Here is a 22,254-nt window from a genome sequence, read left to right as displayed (position 1 = left end):
TTTGATTTTCACTATCTTATAGTTATTCATTTTCCTGGTCCCTTATTTAAGTTTTCTAGATTCCTGCTATGAGTGAGACCATCCGGTATTTTTCTTTTTCTTTTTGGCTTATTTCGCTGAGCATGATCCCTTCCAGCGCCATCCATGTTGCTGCAAATTGCATGTGTTTATCTTTTTTGAATGCTGAGTAATATTCCATGGTATATATGTACCACATCTTCTTGATCCAGTCATCTATTTTTGGGCATTTGGGTTGTTTCCAAAGCTTAGCTATTGTAAACAGTGCTGCTATAAACATAGGGGTGCAGGTGCTCTTTGGAATTGATGTTTCTGTGTCCTTTGGGTAAATACCTAGGAGTGGAATTGCTGGATCATATGGAAGCTCTATGTTTAGTAGGTCCAGAAATCTCCACACAGCTTTCCACAGTGGTTGGACCAGTTTGCACTCCCACCAACAGACCCTACCCTTTTTAACGATAGGTCTGTCGTTAAACAGACCCTACCCATTATTACTGAACAAGAATCCTTAGCAGCGACCTGGGAGCCTGCAGCTAGCAAATGCCTCTAAACACTGGTACTATAAAGTGACAGCTACTGACAAAAAATAACTGAGTCTGGCTTCAGTCTTTCAGAACTTAAATAACCTGAGATTTCATTTTTTTTTTTAAATCAAAAAGTAAACCCCATCGTTTGCTGCCATTTTCTTAGCAAAGAATCCAGGCTTATCAGGCAATGGTATGAGATACCCAGATTACTAGTCATTGGAAACTTATAATTACTTAAGCACTGACTGGGTCGCAACTGGAACCACGAGCCTACAAGGATGGTGGCGGGTCTCATTGGACAGCAGCCCTCTGATTCCACGTGTGCGGAAACTAACAAGGAAGGAGAGCAGAATGGCCAGGGGTTAGCCTCTGTGGGTAAACAGAAACCCAAGCTGGAGCGGTAATGGAGAATCTGGGAAGCCTTGATAACCAACACGACTAACATTCAGATTGGGATGAAAGCTGACAACCAAGGAGGAAGGACCGAGCTACCGAACTCTGTAAATGATATTTTTCACTCCTTCAAAGGAAGGCCAGTAAGAATATTTGAAATGTGAGAGTCAGAGAAAACAACACGAAAGCAAATGGGTCAGCATCTTTACATGGTCAGGCAGGTGACTGTCCATCTTGGTGTTGCCCCCCTGAAACCTGTATCTTCATGACTTTGAACAGTGACCAGATGTCCCCTATGTAACTGACACAGTGTTAAATGCAGTAATAAATACCCAGGAGAAAGGAGCACATTGTCAGGAATGTGAGGCAGGTGGAGTACAAACAAGAGTTTCGGGAGCACATAGGTGGGCTAACTTTTTCTGAGGAGCTGCAGCACAGGAGTGGCACCTGATATGAGCCCCGAAGATGGAAGAGGGGGTTCATCAGGTGAGGAAAGGGGCGAGCAGGAAGCGTGAAGGAATGATGGTGCATGTTTATTGAGCTCTTGCTCTCGGCCAGGCACTCATCCGAAGTGCATGACCCTCCCCTGTGAGGTCACTACAGTTGTTTCTCTCATCTCACAGTTGGGGAAACTGAAGCACCAAGAAGCTAAGTGACTTGGCTAAAGTCTCCCAGGTAGGAGATGGGAGGTAGAGCCAGGATTTGGACTATAGGGTGAATCTACCTAAACACTGTTGCCTCCTGCCAGCAAGACCAGCATTCACATATAGGAAGGAAAGTGAGCAGAAATGAGTCTGGAAATTGGTACTCAGTTGTGATGGGTGTCCATGGTAGGATAAGAAGGTCATATTTAATTCTGCATGTAGCCTGGAGACACTGAAGGTCCACAAGCCAGAAAAAAAAAAAAATCAGCAAAATCCAATTACTGCTTTTGAGAGATCATTTTGGTGGAAGGTTATTTAGGATGAGAATGAGGGGGAAAGTGTGAAGAGAGCAATACATAGGGGGCTGCTGGAATCCTCTGAAGGGGAACTGGGAAAGTTTTAACAAGGCAGAGGCATTGGGGATAGAAAGGAGACAATACTGGGCCTCTCTGGTGGCACAGGGGTTAAGTATCAGTACTATGAAACTATCAGCAGCCATTGCAGCATGAGTTTGATCCCCGGCCAGGGAGCTACCCACATGGCACAGCAGACCTCTCCTGTCTCACTCACTGCTCCCCTCAGTAGTGTATTTCAGTAGATCTGCCTGTTCTGCTCCCCACTCTATCTCTGGTGAATCCTCCCCCTACCCCACACCTCTGGCCTATACCTCAGCTCTCGTATGCATAAATAAAAAATAAAAAAAATAAAAAAAATAAAAAAAAACAAGAGAGGAGATGGCACTTCCAAGAAATAGTTAGGATCTGCTTCTGATTTTAAGTGTTGCATTTCAGTTCCCCATAAGTCAAATTGAGGGATGAGAAAGAAAGAAGGGTCAAATCTTCAGCTTCTAATTTGGTGGCTAGGAAAATTAATACCCTTAGTGGAGGGAGGAAATACAAAATTAGAGGAAGAGTTGATTTATTTGAGGTTAGGAGGAAAGAGGGATTATAATTAGGGTTAAATTGTGATATTTGGGATATACTGTAGCTCTGTGGCTAAGCATACTGATTGGGTTAGAGAAGTGCACTCGCCAGGCTGTATTATTATATATTTATTTGCTGTGTATTAAGATGGTTTGACATCCTAAAAAAATCCTTCTGACTCAGGAAGACTGTCTCTCACTGGGGTAGTGGGAGCAGGCATTTGGTATGCAAACTACCCAATCCTTGGCCTTTCCTTCTACATCTGGCCCCCAGCCCCTGGAGGCAATAGGCAATATTCCTTTGTCTTAGTCATTCCAGAATCCAGTGCGGTACTTGGCAACTAGGGACCAAGCCTATCACTGATAATATGCCAAGAGCATGCAAACTGGCCAGTCCTGAGCTGTTTATCCTGCCCTGCTTTTGCTTTCCTTGGAAGCCCCAGTAAAACTGGTGATCTAGGTTCTTCCCTGGGTCTGCCCTTCTGCTCCTGGCTGATGCTTCTTCATGAGCTTGGGGTGCTGTGCCCACTGCGTCTAGGAGCTGTGCTGTGTCTCCTGTTGTGGCCACACCTGACTGGCCATCACTTACAGAAACACAGAACCCAGGCGATTGCACCAGCTCTGTCCCCAAGAGAGCCTTTCTGCAGATTGCACTCTTATTCTAGGCCAAATATAATTTAGGGGAGGGATTAAAGAGTATGGTTAGCTTGATGCAAATCTCTCTCTCCTCAGGGGGGAAAAACAGTCCTTGGTAAATAAAAGATATAATCCTCAAATATTAAAAGCAATTTATTAAACTCCCAGCTTTAGTTTTGATACATTTCAAGTCAAAGAGGTCCAAATTCAATTTGTACATAGTTTTGTGTCAGTATAGGTAGTTAGCAAAAGTTGAGTCAAGCCCTTAGAAATCAGGTATCCATTCTCTGACAGGGACTAGTAAGAATCAAAACCTGAAGAATAACGTTGAAACGAACCCAAATGTCTGCAAAGGTGTGGAGAGGACAGCCCGGGGCCAGGGAAGGGGAGCTCAGTATTCAGGTAAATCTGTTCCTCATCCTTCATGCTGTTACATTTTTGAAACAGATAATTCCGAGTGGGGACTGTTCTGGGCATTGCAGAATTTCAGCGGCACTGGTGGCTTCTGCCTATTGAGTGCCAGAAGCAACAAACACCAACTTTTGAGTTGTGACAAGCAGAAATCCCTCCGGACATTGTCGGTTTTCTCCCAGGAAGGAAGCAACAGCCTCCCTGTTTGAGAAGCACTGAGATACTTAGATTTCAATTTCTGCTACTTGTGAGTGATGTGACCTCATATTTTACTCAAACTTGCAAAATCTTCATCTACAAAATGTAAAATGCAATGGATCTGTGTGATTTTTGTCTGCCAAGGAGTCCCTTCTTTGGGAATTTCTCTTCCTTCCACTGCAATCATTTGGCCCAGTTTGGGTATTAAATTTTTACCATCTACAGCCCACTGCTAAGTTATTCAAGAACGGCAGCTGACCCAAAAGAGGCCCATCTCAGCCCTTCTCCAGAGTGTTTGGAACTAAAACTAAAGAAGAGAGTTAGTCCCTCAAAGCCAAAGAAGTGAAACTCCTGAGCCACAGGACCCAGGTGACCGAGAGAGAATGACGACAACACAGAGAGAAGCAAGAGGCAGGGAACAGGCGAGGCGGAAGCATTCAAAACACCAAAGTTGCTTAAGCAAGTGTGACCTTGGTTTATGATGCCACCAAAATTTTTATCAATAAAAAATCCCGGTACCTGTCTCATAGTGCTGCTCTGAAGGTGAACTTTGAGGATGCATGCAAAGCAGTAGCACAGTATCTGGCCCAGACTGAACCTTGCAAATAGGAGTGGTTATTATTTCAATAATTCTTTCTCTAGTAAACTTTACATACCAGAAAACTGAATAACTCATAGGTGACACTGTACTCCACACCTGGCATGGACCCCGCCCTCTGAACCCCTTCGCTGCCTCCATGAACTATTCATTCCTATTCTAACTGCAAACCTTGAGGCTTCTCTGTAGACACACCCTGTTCACATTCCCCATTTATCTACCATTTTGCATATCACATGAGATGGAGCTCTAGTTAAGTGGCTGTCTCCCCTCCTGACTGCAGTGAACCCCAAACTTCTCTTCTTTGCTTTAATCCTCAGCGCTCACACAGGGCTTGGCCTCCATGAGATGAATTCTTCCTCCTAGTTTGGTGCATTGAGCAGAAGAGGACTAGGGTGTTGTCTCAGGAAGCCAAGCCTGCTGAAAGCTCATCAATCTTAATGTTCCCAGCCTGGCACTAGCAGATGGGGAGTCCTGTGACTGCAGCCTAGAGGAAGCAGAGTCAGAGTCAAGAATGCTGCCCCCAGCACTCTGCAGACCCAGCAGATACGATGCCTGCGGGACGTCATGTGTAGGAACACTCATCCTAGAAGGTTCTCGCCTGTGTGTAAGAAGATGGGAAACGACTTTTGGCCAACTTCAACCCTTGAGGATGCTTCCTCCTGCTTCTCGCACCCTGGCTCCCGGTCTCTGTGAGGACATGTCCACCACACAGTGGCTCAGTTGGAAAGAAGTCACAGCAAGGCTGTGCACACCTGGCCGGTGTCATTGAGGCCATGCAACTCACTCGCCTTGCTCTGGTTCCATGCTCGGCAAGAAAGCTCCCCTGGAGGATATGCCCACCGGCCAGGGAACATGCTGTCCAGCTGACATGAATTTTAATTATTAAAATTTCACAGACCTGGTATGCCTAGAACTCCTTTCTAAAGGAAAACCATGCCAAACTAATCTGCTTACACGTGGTTTGTGCCATGCATCTAAGTTAAATCAAGCACTTTGAACCAATTGCACATGTCTCAGTAAGGATTTTTTTTATTATTGCTTTGTAATCATAAAGTTGGGCAATCACTTATGAGATGGCTTGCATGAAACTCTGCCCAACACATGAACTCCATATAGGATGGAGACAGTGTCTTGGAATGAAGACACAGGGATGAAGGAAATTGGGTCCTGATCCCTGCATGATGAGAAGCTGCTGGCCTAGTAGCCTTTTGGGTCTGCAGGATGCATTGGTGTGGAAATGCATGTTCTGTGAGGACATGCATGCTCTGAGCACTTTTGTCTTCCTCTCTGTTTAGCCAAACAATTAACCCTCATCATCTGTGCATCTGAGCTTACATTTTCTTTGCACCTAAAAGAGATTAACATGCAGCTTGGAAATGTTATTTAGAGTGTAGTTGATTTTACTAAGCTTGCTCAACCCTAGATCCTGAGCAAACTGAAGACAGTTCTGTAGGCATGGTGATTCCTGGTCTCTACAACTCAACTAGCTAACTCAGCTATATTTATCAGAAGTGAAACAATTCACATCAATTAATCGACAAATTTCTATTCCTCCCTGCTTCAGAAAATACAGGAAATGGGCATCCTTTTCTACTCTGGCTGAGGAGCTATATTTGATTTTTCATTGAATTTCAAACTTTATTTCACTTGGAGACAGGGAGCAATAGAAGGAGGCTGCCCTGGCGAGAGGGAGAAAAAGGTGAGAAGAAAAAAGGACATGTGTGCATGGAGGGTATTAGCCTCTGATATCATGGGCTGAATAAACAGACACACAGATTCACAAGAGGCAGCACCCTCTTGTGCACCTTCAGGAGCAGAGAAACCGGAACATGCAACAATGCCCCCATTAGCAACTCCTCTCATTTCTTTAGCCCGTCTTTATTTACTAAATACCCCCACAGACATGTCTCATTTAGTCTTCCTAAGCTGGGAAATCAGGCATGAGTTTGTATTTCACACAAAAAAAATTGAGAGGTTATTCAAGGTGGCAGGACATAGAATTTTAACCACTCAGGAGTCCAAAGAGTTTAGTGAATGAAGTTTGTCATTCATTTATGCACAGAGGTTAAGAGCACCAGTCAAGTGGAACTGTTTCCTAGTCGTAGCTTCTCCATGTATTAGCAGCCAGCGGACCATGGCAAGTCACTAATTCCTCTGGGCCTCAATGTCCTCATCTGCAAAATGGAATAATAGCACTACATAATTTATAGCTTTGCTGCAAGTAATAAATGAGCTACTATATTAACCATGTTTAACACTGAGCCAGAACATAGTTAAGCACAAATAAATGTCCCTTCTCCTTCATGTTGTCATTATTATTATTTAATTTTTATGGAGCTAACATTGGTTTGCATCACTTATCCTTTGGAAGTACAGGATCCCCCTTCAGTTCAGGTGTTGTGACCAGAGCAGAGTCCCCCCGCCCCAACAGCCCATTGTGCCCCTCCCCACTCTGTTCTCACTGTACCCCCCACCCTCAGGCAGGAGCAGAGACAGACCCCAAGGCAGGCGCCCTGCCCACACTCATCCTGCTGCAGCACGTAGTCCACCTCTTCCGCCCTTTGCACATACTTCCTTCCTCCCTTTCTTTCTTTCTCTGCTAGTTTTCCTTCCTACCTTCCCATCACATGAGGTTCTTTCACATAAGCCATGCTTCTGAGGAGAACTTAGTTTGCATGTTCCTGCATCGAGTGGATAGATTTGAGGGTCTCCAATGGCTAAGCTAATTCAATGCAATTTTCCTTTTGGTGTTTTAGTTGAGCTAGAGGTTTTAGGAAGGTGAGAAGGAACACACTGGGTGGGGCATATTCAGCTGCATGTCCAGGTGATGCCTTTTACTGCTGAATTAATTCCCTGGATAAAGTGCCCTTTCTGGCAACAGGATAAACAGGTTCATCTAGAGATTTGGCTTGCTGGTGTCAAAGCCCTCACAACCATAGCACTTGCCTCCGTCCAGCCCAGGCTCCCAGCCTCTATCGGGTCCAGTGGCAGACACTGTGAGTTCAACACACTTTCACACCCATGGGGAATCTGAAATGCAGACACCGATTACCCTGCAGACACAGCCCTTACCCAGCCTCTGGATTCAAGCTCCTAAAGTGAAGGGACAGGTGGCAAGCTCTGTTATTCGGTGCTCCAGGGCAGACCAGGACTGAGAGGGCATTGCTTAAGATGTTCATTCTCAGAAACATTTCTTTTATGGTCACTCCTGTTTTTAGAATAGTTCCACACCTTGGGGAACCTCTGCTAGCTCCCTCCCCTGAAAAGATGATTAATCCACTGACTTGTCAAATGTTCTTCTTATAGTAACTTTTTTTTTTTTGGGGGGGGGGTTTGGATTTTTCTAAGAAGTAGGTTTAGTTTTAACCTTTTTTTTTTTTTTAAAGCACACGCAGGTTAGCACTGAATTATCATGTCTGTAATGAAAGCATTCAATAGGCTTGACTATTTGCCTCTCCCTGGCCAATCGTATTTAAATTAAGTGGACAACTTTGTAGAAAGTTTTGTAACAAACACAATGAATCACTAAAAGTGACCCATTCATTTTCACATGAACTTGGCTGAGGTTTTTTCTGTTGCTCCATGTGAATCCGTGTCTAGGAAACTTAGAAAAGTGTGATTTTTGTCCTTGGAGTTAAAGTACCCATTTTCCTGGAGCATAGGAAGTTCTGGTCACCCACAAACATCAGTCAAATAATTTTCAACAAATACACTGAACAATTCAAAGGGGGTAATTAAAACTTTCCAACAATTGCTGCTGGAACAACTAGATTTTTTTCCATGAGGAAAGAGAATGAACCCTACCTCATATCATACACAAAAATCAATTTGAGTTAGGTTAATAGAACAAAGTGGAAAAATTTAAAACATTGCCAAGATTTGGGGTAATCAAAAGTTTCTTAGTTCACAGAAATAGTATAATGATGAATGGAATTTATAAGCTGAATTTTATCAAAATTAAAAACTTTTGCTCATGGAAAGATAATGTTAAGGAGGTTCACAGCAGTCATAGATTGAAGGAACAAATTCATACACATCTGGCAAAGAACCTGTATCTAAGTATATATGGAACTACTTCAATAAATAAAAGACAAATAATTAAAATGGCAAGAACTTGAATAGATACTTTGCCAAGGCACAACAGACTAATAAACACTAGAAAAATGGTTGATATCACTCATAATAAGTAAAATTCAAAAGAAAAGCTCGAAGAGATGCTATTCTCCACTCCCCAGATGCTATTCTCCACTCCCTTCACACCAAATGTCAGCTGGAATCCAGAACAACCAGAACTCTCAATGGATGCTGGAAATGTAGGATAATTCCCCTGCTGCAGAAAACCATTTGGCAGTTTGTTATAAAGTAAAGCATATATCTACCCTATGTTAAGATCATTCTACTCCTATTTATTTATCCAGAAGAAAAGAAAACGTTCACAAATTGTACTTGACAATTCATTCATTCATTTATTTACATCATCATTTATTTTCATACAATATATGCTTTCTTCTTTCAGGAGTATCCCCCGTAAAATTCCACCCCCCCACCAATTCACCCAATTTCTTTTCTTCATGTCTTTGCACATTTCATTCCCTTTTGGAATCTTTTTCTTGTGCCTAAACCTGATATCTGCTTGTACAAATTCTATGGATCCTTAACATCCTGGTTGGAGGAAGCTTGCTGTTTCCCTTCTCTAAAAGAATCTCTCTATGCTCCAAACCTCTTAGCTAGTCTTTCCCTGTTTTTCTTAGGAGACTACTTTCAACATTGTGTTGCGGTTACGTGTGGCTTATCCCCAGCTAGACTGTACGCTCCCATCCAACGCCATCTATTTCTGATTTCTGTATACGCCTCACTTACAGCTTTATACAGAGTTGTTGTGAACTAGTATTGAATGCATAAATGAGTAGATATTTATTCATCCAAGGACGCACTGGATATCTGGTCGGAAGACACTGATTCAAGTCCTGGCTCTTCCCAGCAGCATCAGAGTTCTGATCTCATGTGCCTTCATTTGAAGACAAAATTGAATGACTGGTAGACTGTTACTTTGTGGGCTTCCCCAATGAACTATATACCACTTAACTTGCATGTCCTTCCTATATCGTTCCTTCTTATAATGACTCAAAGTTTGGCCGTGCATCTTGCTTTGACAGTGGAACATTATTAGCAAGCAAGGTCTTGCTAATCAGCACAGTGGCACTGATCTCAAATCACTGGCTCTTGGGAGACCTGAGCTGCTGTGGAAGAAGTCTGACCACTCTGCCAGAGAGACCACAGGGAAAGACCTCCTGTAAGGAGACCAGGTGAAAACGAGAGACCTTGACATTACATGGAAAGAAAGATATCCCAGATACCCCAGAATCCTGACTGGCTGAGCCAAACTGCACAATGATGAGAAATAATAGAATAGTTGTTCTTTTAAGTCATCAGGTTTTGGGGTGATTTCTTGCATAGCAACAGAAAACCAGAATCATTGCTTTCCTCACAGAGTTGTTAGGACTATGTGAATAGACAGTTGTGGGGGGCTTTGAAAGGGACAAGTACTGAGTATAGGTGAAGAGCTGTTATTTTAGGGGTGTATGTGAAGTTTGGCATTTGTGCTCATTGGTAGAATATGTGTCTGTTGGAGAAGTAGCCTGTGGGATTGAGAGGATCTGACTATGCAACAGGCACACTCTTAGTGTTCATTTTATCCCTCTCCTCCCTGGCACCTGGAGAGCCATCCACCACAACTTGTAAGAGGGATACAGGGAGGCAAGAGAGGAAAATGATTTACAAATAGCTGTATGGTCAGACTCATTTAAATCTATTTTGTTAAGGGATGGGGCTAATTTGAGAACTAGTCAATGCCTATAATTATAATTTCAAGACTCTGCCAATACATTTGAAGTTAGAGAAGGCTAAATTAGAGAGAAGTGAGAGGGAGTCACCAAGGGCTAAAGCTCTGGTCCTTGATCTGGTTGATAACCACTGGCTCAGAGGACTCATATGAACCAAATTCCCAACAGACTGGCTGATCCACCAGGATGCATGTTTACCCACTTCCAATGAGAAATGTAATCTTCAAGGTTCCCTTCAGTGGAGAGCAAAGGTTTATGCTGAGAAAACTCATATATGAACTCATACATGATAAGGATTTCATGGGAATGTGAGGAGAGCAGAGAACACGAGCAGGGGGCCTCTTCGGTGTACTAAGCAATGCTAGTGATCTGTTACCCAAAGCCTCATTCGCCCATCCTTATGCACACCTGGATTCAATGAGCTCTTTCTAAGCAGGCTGAGAGGCTCCTCAGCTATCCCAGCATGAGGATTACAGATATGTGGGTGACTGAAGGCAGACAAACGGCCACTCCCTCTCTAAAAGGATTGTGGAGAAAGAGTCTCTTCTTTTGTGAAAAACAATATAATAGAGGGCCTCCCCGGTGGCACAGTGGTTGAGCGCTGGGTTGTGAGGCTGCCCGCAGCCTCTGCAGCGCCGGTTCGAGCCCCGGCTGCTCCCCGGCCACCAGAGGGAGGTCCCACATGGCGAGCAGACCTCTCCTGCCTCTCCTGCCTCCCGCTGCTCCCCTCAGCAGTGTACTTCGGTCCTTCTGCCTGCTCTGCTCCCTGCTCTGGCTCTGGTGAATTCTCTCACCCTCCCGCGCTTCTGACTGTACCCAGTGCTTGTATAAATAAATAAATATATCTTTAAAAAACAACAACAACAACAATATAATAGAATTAAGGGGCTTGGCAAGTTCACAAAAGACCACTGGCCCCACATCTAGCTCAGTCAACTTCTCTGGAACCTCTTCCCCACACCCTTAGTACAAGTGCAAATCAGCTATCCATTTTTATTCTTTTAAGTCTGCATTATAACATTTGCATATGCGCCAGACCCTAAACTATAACATTTTTGCTGGTTAGAATTATGTCTTACCCATCTTTTTCTCCCCAGTCCCAACATATTCCCCTGGCATACAGTGGTGCTCAATAAATGCAAAGGGCACTGGGTATACATCTGCTGATTTTGAAATCTGGCTGACCTCTGAAACAACTGCCACACTTTGATACTTGGACTCATCAGGCAGAGGAGAAATGAAGGGGTCACCTGACTGTGTAGGGGTCCTTCTAGGTGGAAACTGCAGCCTGCCAGGAGCTACCCTGTTTGGGGTTCCCTGTGCCCATGTCATCTTCTGTGGACTTCTGGCTTCCAGATGCCTCCCTGGTGGGATGCTCCAGGGAAGTAGAACCCACAGAGACTCCAGCCTATCTCACCCCAAAACAATATTTACAGTGGCCTTTGTCTTGTTGAAAGAACATTTAATTACGTCTATTTCTTGCAGCTCCTTACCCTGATCTTAGTGAGGAGATGTGGAGGGAAGAGAAAGACCTTGCCTACCCATTTGGAGTTCGCCAGGTGTGTATATTGGTGCTTCATCCCCTCACCCTTCCATTCACCCCCCACCCTAACAGGGGGTTCCTTCTCCCACCCAGGGTACTAAAAGCACTCTGAGAGTCACTATTTCCTCACCTCCTTGGTGTCAAACTGACAGAGCCAGATGCTGCAGCCGCTGCCATGGCTGAAAACACTGGGTCCCCGTTAAAATTGACCCAGGTAAAATCACCTGTACTATCCTAGAGTAAATATTCCTAAAATCCCATTCACTCTGTGTGTGTATGTGTATGTGCATGTGTGTGTCCTGCCCTCATTTATTTCAGGCAAATGTATATCCCAACAAACACCCCCTGGACAGCATAAGAAACAGCTCATAGCATCGCTCGCCTTTTCACTGTACTCGTTGCATCTCCTTAGAACTTCTTATTCAGCAATCAAAAAAGATAAACTCGTGTCATTCACAGCAATGTGGATGGTGCTAGAAGGAATTATGCTCAGTGAAATAAGCCAGAAGGAAAAGAAAAATATCGGATGGTTTCATTTACAGCAGGAATATAGAGGAACCAAGTAAGACATCAGTGTAAAAAAATAATAACAGCACAAAACACAACAAAGCAAAAACGGACAATTATAAATCAGAGACATCCTGCAGGGGAGGAGGAGGGAGAGGGATCATAGTGGGGGAGGGAGGAGCACAGGGGACTGAGGTGATGGTGCACGGGTGCACTGGTGAAGGAAACTCTATGGGGACTCCACCTGAGGGGGTGGGGGGGAAGCAAATATTATTTAAAAATGAACAATGACGTAAAAAATTTAAAAAAATTAATATGTATATAAAAAAAAACTTATAGCAAGTCCTTATTTTCTGTTGGCTGGGGGAGCCGCAGGACAAAAGTGGGTACTAAACATGCCTGGAGGCAGGAGAAATATTTAACAGAATATTTACCTTCAGTTCGACCTAAACCAGTCATTGTCAAATCTCACTGGAACATTAAGAACCACTGCAGCCTTCAGGGCAACCCAGAGGTCTGATTTAATTGATCTGGGTTGCAGCCTGGGCATCTGAATTTTTTAAACTCCCCTGGTTATAAATGAAAATTACCGAGATCAACCCCCCATGCCTCTTCTCACCTTGAAGATACTAGAATTCTCTGCCCAGGTGGGTGGCCCAGGTGAGGGAACCAAGTCACTTCCCTGCCCGCTAGCACCGCGAGGTTCTGGAAAATCGGCGCGCGCGGCAACGTTAAACACGCAGCGGCGGGGAGGATGGGGAGGGCGGGGCCGGAGGGCGGGGCCTCGCCTGGCCCCGCCCCCTCACGCCTATCGCTGCGCGGTGCGGGCTCTGACGTCACTCTTGTCAGAGCCGCGGCACATGGGCCGCCGGATGCGCTGAGCCCAGCGCTGCGGGGCCGCCGAGCGCGGGGGAGCAGCGGCTGCAGGCGCGCGGGGAGGGGGGTGGGGTGGGCCGCTGCTCGGCCGCGGGTGCTGGTGCAACGGGGCCGGGGCGGCTCGGTGCCTTCCTCCCTGCTGCAGCCGGGTGCATATTTTTTCTTTCTTTTTTTGCAATTTTGAACATTTTGCAAGACGAGGGGCTCGAGGCAGGTGAGAGCATCCTGCACGTCGCGAGGAGCCCGCGGGCGCTTGGCGCGCTCTCGGGGGACTGTCTGCACTGGGCACCCGAAAGTTTTATTTTGGCTTTATTTTTTTTTTTATGCAGATGTATTTATAAAGAAATAAGTTTTTTTTTCCCTTGTCTCCACCGCCTTGCAAGCGAGTACTTTTGGCAAAGGACGGAGGAGCGAGCTCAGCAACATTTTGGGGGGCGGTTGGTTTTTATTGTTTTAAGAAAAACAAATTGAGTGCATCGCGATGGAGAAAATGTCCCGACCGCTCCCCCTGAACCCCACCTTTATCCCGCCACCCTACGGCGTGCTCAGGTCCTTGCTGGAGAATCCGCTGAAGCTCCCCCTTCATCATGAAGACGGTGAGCCTTGCCGCGGCTGCCCGGCTGTGGGAAGGGACCGCGCTCCTGGGTAGCACCCCCTCCTTGGCTGGGCACCCCCCGCTGGCCGCTGGAGCATCCGTCCCCCTCCCTTCCTGTCCCCGGGCACCCTGGCCCTGCTCGATGCAATTCAGGAGCTCGCCCAGCACCCCACCTCTTCTCAAAAAGGGGGGGTCCTCACCGAGCAGCAGCGTGTCGGAGAGCGCTGGGGAGCTCAGCCCGGGTCGCGCTCCTGCAGAGCAAGTGGGAGGTGTGACTTGACAGCTGAGGGCTGCTCCGTCGATGGAGGCAAACCCGCACGCAGAGTGAAACCGCCTGCGAGAGGCAGAGCCTGGGCTCGGGAGGAGAAACCAGAAGGTCCTTGGGGTGAGGGAGCGGGTCTCACTGTGCACCCTGCTGGGCGTGGGGCTCGGTCTTGCTGTTGTTGTTTGTTACTAGTCTTTGGAACTCAGGAGGCGTGAGAGGAGCCGCTTCTCCGGTGGAGGGTGATTCCGAAAGCGGGGTGGGGGCTGGGGCTGGCGGGGGGAGTGGTCTCCCGGCGGGAAGCGGTGCACGCCTCCAGAGCTGACACTTTCCCGGTGCACTTTTCCTGGTGGGAGGGGAGAGCGGAGCAGGCTCACGTGTAACTGCGCAGAAGCCTCCTCTGGCTCGAGCCCTTTCTTGGTAAGTCCCGAACCTTCCCCAGGCAACCTTGGCTGTAGCAGGAGGGGCGGGGTGGTGCAAGGACGTGTTGAACCCAGCTAGTGTCGCCAGGAATTTGTCATTTGGGCTGATGTGGTTTCATGCCTTGGCTATCACAGTAGCGAGCCGTGAGGCTCAGCGTGTAAAGTCTTGAAAGATCATGCGGCTACAAATAGCTTGGGAGTACTCGCATCTGCTTTGCTAGCGGGGGACTACCTGTTGCATTGCAAGAGTTGAGGTGCCTGCTTCGCAGACTTGCATGGCAGAGCCTCCCTCTTGACTCTCCTTTAAGGAGTAGCACTCCGGGGAGCAAGGTGCTGCCTGCAGCCTTTTGCATTCTGTGGGTGTTTTAAGTCAGATTCACAGCAGAGACTGTACGGGATAAGAAAGGATGGAGGTGGAGGCTGTGCATCTTCAAAGTAGAAACTCAGAAGCCAAATCCCTAATCCCAGATTCCACAGTCGCTGGAGTACTAGACTTGGCAAAATCCAGCACACTGGTGAAAACCTAATGGGTGGAAAATAGCTGTGCACCACAATCCCAGATATGTAATCACCTTTTCAGTGCTTGCTTTGCATGCTTAGCATACGTGTATCATTTTTGTGAATTGGATCACATGTGCATGTTTGGGAAATTGGAAAAAGAAAACATCCTGTATTACTTTTTTAAAAAGTTCCTTTTGTGAAATACAATGTACTCCAATGGTTTGGGAAGTTCTCCTTTTTCTTCTCTGCCAATGTGAGTGAGGCATCATCAAGTTCCTCAAGTCTCAGAACCTCCAGTGCTTCATGGGGAATGGGATAGTAGCTGTTGGCAAGTTTATTCTGAAACTTTGGAGGTAATATGTGGCTTGGAGCGGATGCTGAATACATGGCATCAAGGCAGGAGGGAGAGTTTCTGCTTGATCAGAATCAGAATCTCAGTCTGAATGCACTCATGTTGTTACTCTAATGAGTTTCCTAGAAGATAAATCCCGCCTGGTTATTGGTTTTTTCCTCCAAAGTCACGATAGTGGTATGAACTTTCAGGTGCCATTTTCCCACTGCAGGTTTAAACTGTCTCCTCAAATCAGCCACTGATGACCTTGTTCTCCTGTTTATTTCCTACATCAGTCTGCAGCTCTGTCCCAAGGACTAATGCTTTCTTTCCAAAGTAAATAGGAGGATGTTGAAAAACAGGCAGAGATCCATGTCCTGCCTGAACTTTTAACTCTAGATCCACAAAAGCCAACGGCCAGAGAATCCTGGTGTTTTGAGAAGTCATTTTGTAGCAGAGGCCAGGAGGGGTGGTCAGAAAGCGACCTTTTTTTTTCCTTTTTAAGATCCAACTTTCCCCTTTTTCTGCAGCATTTTGTAAAGACAAAGACAAGGAGAAGAAGCTGGATGATGAGAGCAATAGCCCGACGGTCCCCCAGTCAGCATTCTTGGGACCCACCTTATGGGACAAAACCCTCCCCTATGACGGAGGCACTTTCCAGTTGGAATACATGGACCTGGAGGAGTTTTTGTCAGAAAACGGCATCCCCCCCAGCCCATCTCAGCATGACCACAGCCCGCACCCTCCCGGGCTGCAGCCAACTTCCTCCGCTGCCCCCTCCGTCATGGACCTCAGCAGTCGGGCCTCTGCACCCCTTCACCCTGGCATCCCATCCCCGAACTGTATGCAGAGCCCCATCAGACCAGGTAAACTCTCAGAAGGTTCTCCCTTCAGGTGGGGGCAGGATGAAGGGGAGGGGCCGGTGAGGTGGCATAAACCACAATGGGGGAGACTCTAACACACCCCAAAAGAGAAGTGTTGTATTTCACCCACAGCAGTGGCAGCCCCCCATCAGTGACTGTCCATCTCACTCAAAGACATTTAGACATAGCTAAATGCGAATCCTATGGACCCGCCCCTAGATATTCTGATTTTTCAGATCTGGAGTGAGGACTCCGCAACATGCATTTTTAACCAGCTACCTGGGAAGATTGTGATGCCGCAGATCCAAGGATTGCAGTTTAAGAAATACCAGCCTACAGTTAATGATTTGAATAATTTAGCATCTATCTCATCTCCTGTCTCTTTTCTACATTCCCCAAATATGCAGAAAACAGGATCTTGCTGAATGATTTGAATAGACTCTCTGAGGCTGTGGTTTACCTACATTTGTTCTTTGACCTGAAGGGGAACAAAAAAAAAAAGAACAACCCAACACCTGTGACTTAGGACTGTAGGGCCAGGATGAAGCTTTTTTATCCTGTGTTATTGACTGAGATGTTGAATCTAAAAACAGTTGCCATTTTAAGAAAGGCTTAGTCTGCTTCAGCAGCACCCCCACCCCCCGCCGTCACTATCCCTATAAACCAAATTGCTGTGACTTTACTTTTATCAAAGCCTACAGGACCACAAAGTGGACTGTAAACGGTGTTGAAATAGATCATAGAAGCATCACCTGGAAGGACCAGAGCTTCAGAATCCATTACTAAATGCTCAGATATAAGCCCAGTTCCAGGCAGCTCTGGCTTCATGCCGTTAGCACCCTGCAGTACAAAACAAGAAGAAGAAGACCATTTCATGCGCACAGGTGACCAGGAACAAAGATCCAGTCAGATAAATCATCAGGAAGGTCGCTGAGCTCAGGGCCTTGGCTGCGAGGGAGGACAGAAGGCAGGACAATGGGAGACTTGTGTTAGAGATCATTCCTGATCCCATGCCCTCTATTTGTGTCGAGTTCTCTGACAGAGTGAGATTAACATGGGAGGAAGTGATGCAGAGGAAGAAGAGAACACTCCTGCCTTGAAATATTAGTGTTGGAGTTCAGGTGCTCCCCTTTCAGATCTCTGTACTGGCCCCTGCCTAAACCCGCTTTGAGTTTCAAGGCTATCGTTCAAGGCTGCTGGCTAGAATGGACTTAAGTCTTAACCCCTTGACCCCAGGTGGCTGCAGAAACTTGGGGAAACACTCCTTGATGTGAACCTGAGCCCCTGTTCCTTAGAATGTACAGTACCATTGTCTTCAGTTTTTCATAGGAGCCACCAGCAGCATAAGTGACCATTCAAAATGGACAAAACCAGGGGGAAGGACAGTGGTGACTCTGTCCTGCAGCTCTGCACGGTGACACTGCTTTGAAGAGGTGTGACTTTGAAGATGATGTGACCTTTTAGAGCCTTAGTTTCCCTGTGTGTGGAGGGATGTAATTTCTATTTAATTGGGTTATTGTGCAAGTTAGAGATAATATGCACGAGGAGTGAAATGACTAGCACTAAATGGTCTGTTTTAACGAGAGCGGTTATGATCACTGTTATATCTATATCCACTTTTTATCATTTTTAATTTCAATCCCTACCATCTGAAGTGTTAGTTACAGTTAAAGTAGTTAGTTACAGTCTATAATGCCTCCTTCTGGAGAGAAATATCAGGAACTTTTGACCAGTAGTTATTGACCAGTACTGGTTTTAACCAGTAGTTATGTTCTAAACGTGACACTTATACTCAGTTGACACATATTTCTCAGCCCCCTGCAAAGAACGGATGTGTGACACATTTAGAAATAACTCTTTTTTCTCCCCAAGAGGCACGCCATATTGGGCTCCTACCCCTTAATTCCTAAGGGGAACTTAGGGACTTCCTACATTTGAAGTTTCCTTAAAAGTCCTTTGTCAGAGCTCATTTGAATCTATTTATCAGTGACTCTCAGGAACTTGGGAAGCCACCGTCAGAGTTGCAGTCCCGTGAAAAGGATTCCTGAGTTCTGGTGTTCACCATTTAGTTATAGAAAAAAAGACTCCAGGATTAAAGGGGCACAAGAATCTAGAAATAAGCTCTTTATTTCAGTATCTTGTATGATAATGGTGGAAGCACACTTCAAAATAATTTTCTTTTTTGAACTGAAAACCCAATGATACTCCTAATAAGAAAGAAAATGAGTTAAAGCTCTTCTGCAAATCCTGAACTCAAATGAAGTAGCACTGTGTTCATACAGTGTTGATCTTTATAAGGATTACAATGCCAAAAAATAAAAACAACACCACAAAAGTACTAGGGGGTGTGAACCTGATTGGGGGCGGGGGGCGGGTATAAAAGTAAATCTGAAAAAGGAGAAAGTTCTTGATCTTATTCTGTAATCACAGTAATGACCAGAAGAGAAATCCTAAGTTAATCCAAATGGAAACAAATCCCCAGAAGAGAAGAGTGTAGGTGTAGCCTTTAGGATTCTGGGAATTGTATGATTTCCATCCAGATTTCTCAACCTTGGCAGAGGCTTGGTAAAGTCTGTTGTGAGGACTGTCCTGTGCATTCTACAATGTTTAGAGCCTCTCTGGCCTCTATCCCCTAGATACTGGTAAACCTTTCCCCTCTCCAGCTGTGACATCTCCACTCATGCAGATCTTCCCCTGGGGGACAGAGTCACCCCATTAATAACTACTGATCTACACTTTAAATTTAGGCAGCAAAAACAGCTTAATTCAGGATCCTGTCACATACATGGATATTTTTTTGCCTCCTGTAGTGTTTTATGGTAAAAATATTGAGAAGGTCAGGAGACATTAGGTTGCCAAAAAGAAATACAATGTTAATAAGAATATAGTGATACACCTTTAGTTGGTGAAACTAAGACATCAGGCTGAATCAGGAGATAATTGCAGAGCAATTTTATTGAACATTTATTTGTTTTCTGCTATTTGCTCAGCATGCATCTTTTGAGTTATGCTTCATAGCATCATCCGTGCTACTTGTGTGCTTGAGAGGAAATGAAGCCATAAGACAAATGTGCATGTCTAGTCCACCCCAGACATGTACTTGAATGACAAGGTCAGCACTTCATAAATTCACATACTATTTATCCTGACTGCCCTCCAGACCCCTTTCCTGTTTTGCACCCCTGTTCTTACTCCTCTATCTAGCTATCTAATCAAAGAATGAATCAGTTATGTGAAGAAATACCATTTTCCTTGAAGAAATAATGCAGTCATCCATCAAAACTTCCTGCAGCTTTTGGGGTGATGGCTAAGGTTTCTGGGCTGATGTCTTACTAGAAGAACAGTGTCAGATGTGGTTGTCACCTGCGCAGGCTTCTTAGTCACCTGAGGGCAGCATCCTGGATGTTCCCGAGCCACCAAGGGTGGCAGAAGTCATCCCGACTGCTTTGATGTTTGCACCCGGATGCCCTCAGAGGTGGCACCCAGGAGTGCTCCCCTGGAGGTATGCACTGGGTACTGGAAAAATAAGAGTCTATTTGCCCCGAGAATCAAGCGATTGCTTTAAGGACAGCAGTCCCTTAAGGGAAAGTCATCTATAGCAGACAAAGGCAGAGTTATTTTTAAATCACAGGCTTGTAAAGTCTGATTTGAAATCATTTCTTCTGGTGGTGGTTCTTTGACTAGCTTAGGGGTGTCCTGCCACTGCTGGGCCCATTTTCAGCTGAGAATTAAGAAGGCCCTATGTCCAGTTCTCAGCACAGAGACGGGCTGCCATGCAGGCTAGTTACAGAGTGAAGTGCAAGCCCCTGCATGTGGTGGTGTGCAGAAGGCCATGGGCACATGAGAGCTGCAGGAGGGGAGGTCGGAAGAGCTCTCTACCTTTGTGAGCTGGGGTTTGTGCTCCATTTACACCGACCTTCCTTTGTGACAAGGTTTTGGCATGGAAGGAGAATGCTGGTTGTGGGGCCTGAGTAATGAATGATGGAAGAGGCTTCTGGGGTGATGGGAGGCCCTGCTGAGGCATCAGGATTCTTTTGCTTTTCCCAACATCTTGTGATGAGGCTCTGGTTTCTGTCTCCCCTCTCCCCTCGAGGGCGTGCTGTCATCTCTTCTCCCCCCAGCACCGCAATTATCTGCAAGTTGGGTGCGCAGGGATTGATGGTTGCTGTGCCTTGCACCTGAGTATCTTGGAAGCGCTTTTCATTCATCAGGATCAAAGCCGTCAGGGAGGGGAGCCAGCTTGCTGTTAGGGAAGCAGGCAGACTTTCTTCTGCTTCTGGTAAGAGTCCGTCTTCTCCACCACACCCTGGAGAGGACAGGCTTGCCCTGTTCCTTAGCTTCATCCTGTTGTTAATATTCCCAGGAGAGCATTTCCTAGCCTTCTGGAAGGGGGGATTTTCTGATCGGTGTGGATAATGGGGAAAGTTGGTGGTTAAGAGCATAAACTCTGGATCCAGGGCCTTGGGTTCTTGTCCTGGACCCACATTGGCCTGCTGTGCAAATTTGTGTCCATTCATTAACCTTTTTATGCCTCAGTTTACTCATAAATAGAATAAATCCCTCTCCCAGGGTTTTTTTTTTTTTTCTTTTTTTTTGCAGGAGTAAATAAGATGACACTCTAGAAAGCATGGCTCAGAGTATGGCATATGGTTGTGCAGGGCAGAGAGCTGTGTTAGGATGTCAGTGGCATGAGACTGGGGAAAGCCTGGGTTCCCAGCCCCTATTGTCCAAGTAGGGATGCATTTCATGCAGTCCCCTTCCCTCCAAAAAAAATACGGCATTCTCCCCTGCCTACTCCCACCCTTGGCATGCCCCATCCATATTCTGTGAAGACTGCTTGGCTCTTTTCTACTTCATTCTGGGCTAAGACAAGTCACTCCCCTGATGTTAACCCAGCAGATTGCTTCTAGGTTAGCAGCTCCTACTCTGCCAGTGTGGAAACAGCCGCTCTCGCATGCCCAGCCCCCCAGCTCTCGTGTGAGCCCTGGCTGCCTGCCTGCTTGCCTGACCGTGTGCCTCAGGCACGTGGCTGCGCCCTGTGGAGCTCGCCCGGCTCTGGGTGGTGTGCTGGCTGGCTTCCCCTACCCCACTCCCGCGTTTCTTCCCCTGCTAGCTACAGCAAGTGCCAGTGAGCAATTGTAATCCTGACCCTGGCATGAAAAAGCTGAGCTTTGGAGGGCAGTTCATGTGCCAGGAAACCTGCTCTGTCCAGCATTCTAGCCAGACCCCAACCTCGGCCCTCTCGCCTGCCGGGCTGCCCACAGGGCCCCGTCTTTGCTACACCGCTGCGTGGGCAGGATTCCCGCCGGCCGCCGCTGCCAAGGGTCTTGGCTGAGCCTCTCCAGTTCAGCACAGTGCCCATCAGACTAGAAAAATAGCAATATAAAGACAGAACTAGGTAGATGAGAAGGAGAGGAGTGGGGGAAGTGGGAAGAAAAGAGCTTTGGTAATATCCTAATGTGGAAGCCAGAGGATGAAGACAGCAATGATTTATTAGGTTTCTCAGAAACCTCTCTTCCAACAGGCACTAATCACTTTTACCCAGGGATCATTTTTTATGTCTTAGCAGTGAAAATGGAGGGAAGAGGGAAGGTAGGAGAGGAAGTAATACAATTTAAAAAACTGTAAAAGAATATAGGGAAAGGTGGGCTTCCCTGGTGGTGCAGGGGTTAAGACGCAACCTATGAAGCAATCCTCAGCCACTGCAGCACAAGTGAGATTCCTGGCTGGCCAGGGAGAAACCCACATGGCAGGACAGACTTCTCCTGTCTTGCCCGCTGCTCCCCTCAGCAGTGTATTTCATAAGTCTGCCTGTTCTGTTCCCCACTCTGTCTCGGGTGAATCCTCTCCCCTCCCGTGCATCTCTGGCCTGTACCCTAAATCTTGTATAAAAATAAATAAATCTTAAAAAAAAAAGAATATAGGGGAGAGGGAAGGGGATGCACAGGGTCTGCATTTGATTTTATGATGGGCATGGTTGTGAATATTGGTCCTGGCTAATATTTTTTGTTTATGATAATAATTTAATGTATTCCCAGTAAATCTCTTGACCTAAAATCATTGTTTTGGAGAAACTTAATTTTCTTAAACCTGAGAGATGCTGGCTCCGTTTCACAGAATCCAGAGTGCCCGGGTTGGAGACACAGCCCTGTGCAAGCAGG

At 46.1% G+C, this 22,254-nt stretch overlaps 1 protein-coding gene across 4 annotated transcripts in view; it reads left to right on the top strand.

The window, feature by feature from the left end:
* Positions 1 to 13,018: 13,018 nt before the first annotated feature.
* Positions 13,019 to 22,254, top strand: part of HLF (HLF transcription factor, PAR bZIP family member) — a gene marked incomplete at both ends in the record, with an annotated part of 49,792 nt that continues 40,556 nt past the window's right edge. For 2 of the 4 annotated variants that reach the window (XM_084239410.1, XM_084239409.1), the window contains 2 exons: positions 13,019 to 13,715; positions 15,761 to 16,096. In XM_084239410.1, coding sequence (XP_084095536.1) covers positions 13,601 to 13,715; positions 15,761 to 16,096 — 451 coding nt within the window. Of the gene's footprint in view, positions 13,716 to 15,694; positions 16,097 to 22,254 lie in introns of those variants that run through there. The other 2 variants (XM_084239408.1, XM_084239411.1) reach the window with 2 other exon arrangements.

This window comes from Talpa europaea (genome assembly GCF_964194135.1).
Source record: "Talpa europaea genome assembly, chromosome: 7".
In the NCBI taxonomy this organism is placed as follows: domain Eukaryota; kingdom Metazoa; phylum Chordata; class Mammalia; order Eulipotyphla; family Talpidae; genus Talpa; species Talpa europaea.
The sequence above is the reverse complement of the archived record's forward strand: the minus strand, read 5'-3'. Positions and strand labels throughout refer to the sequence as shown.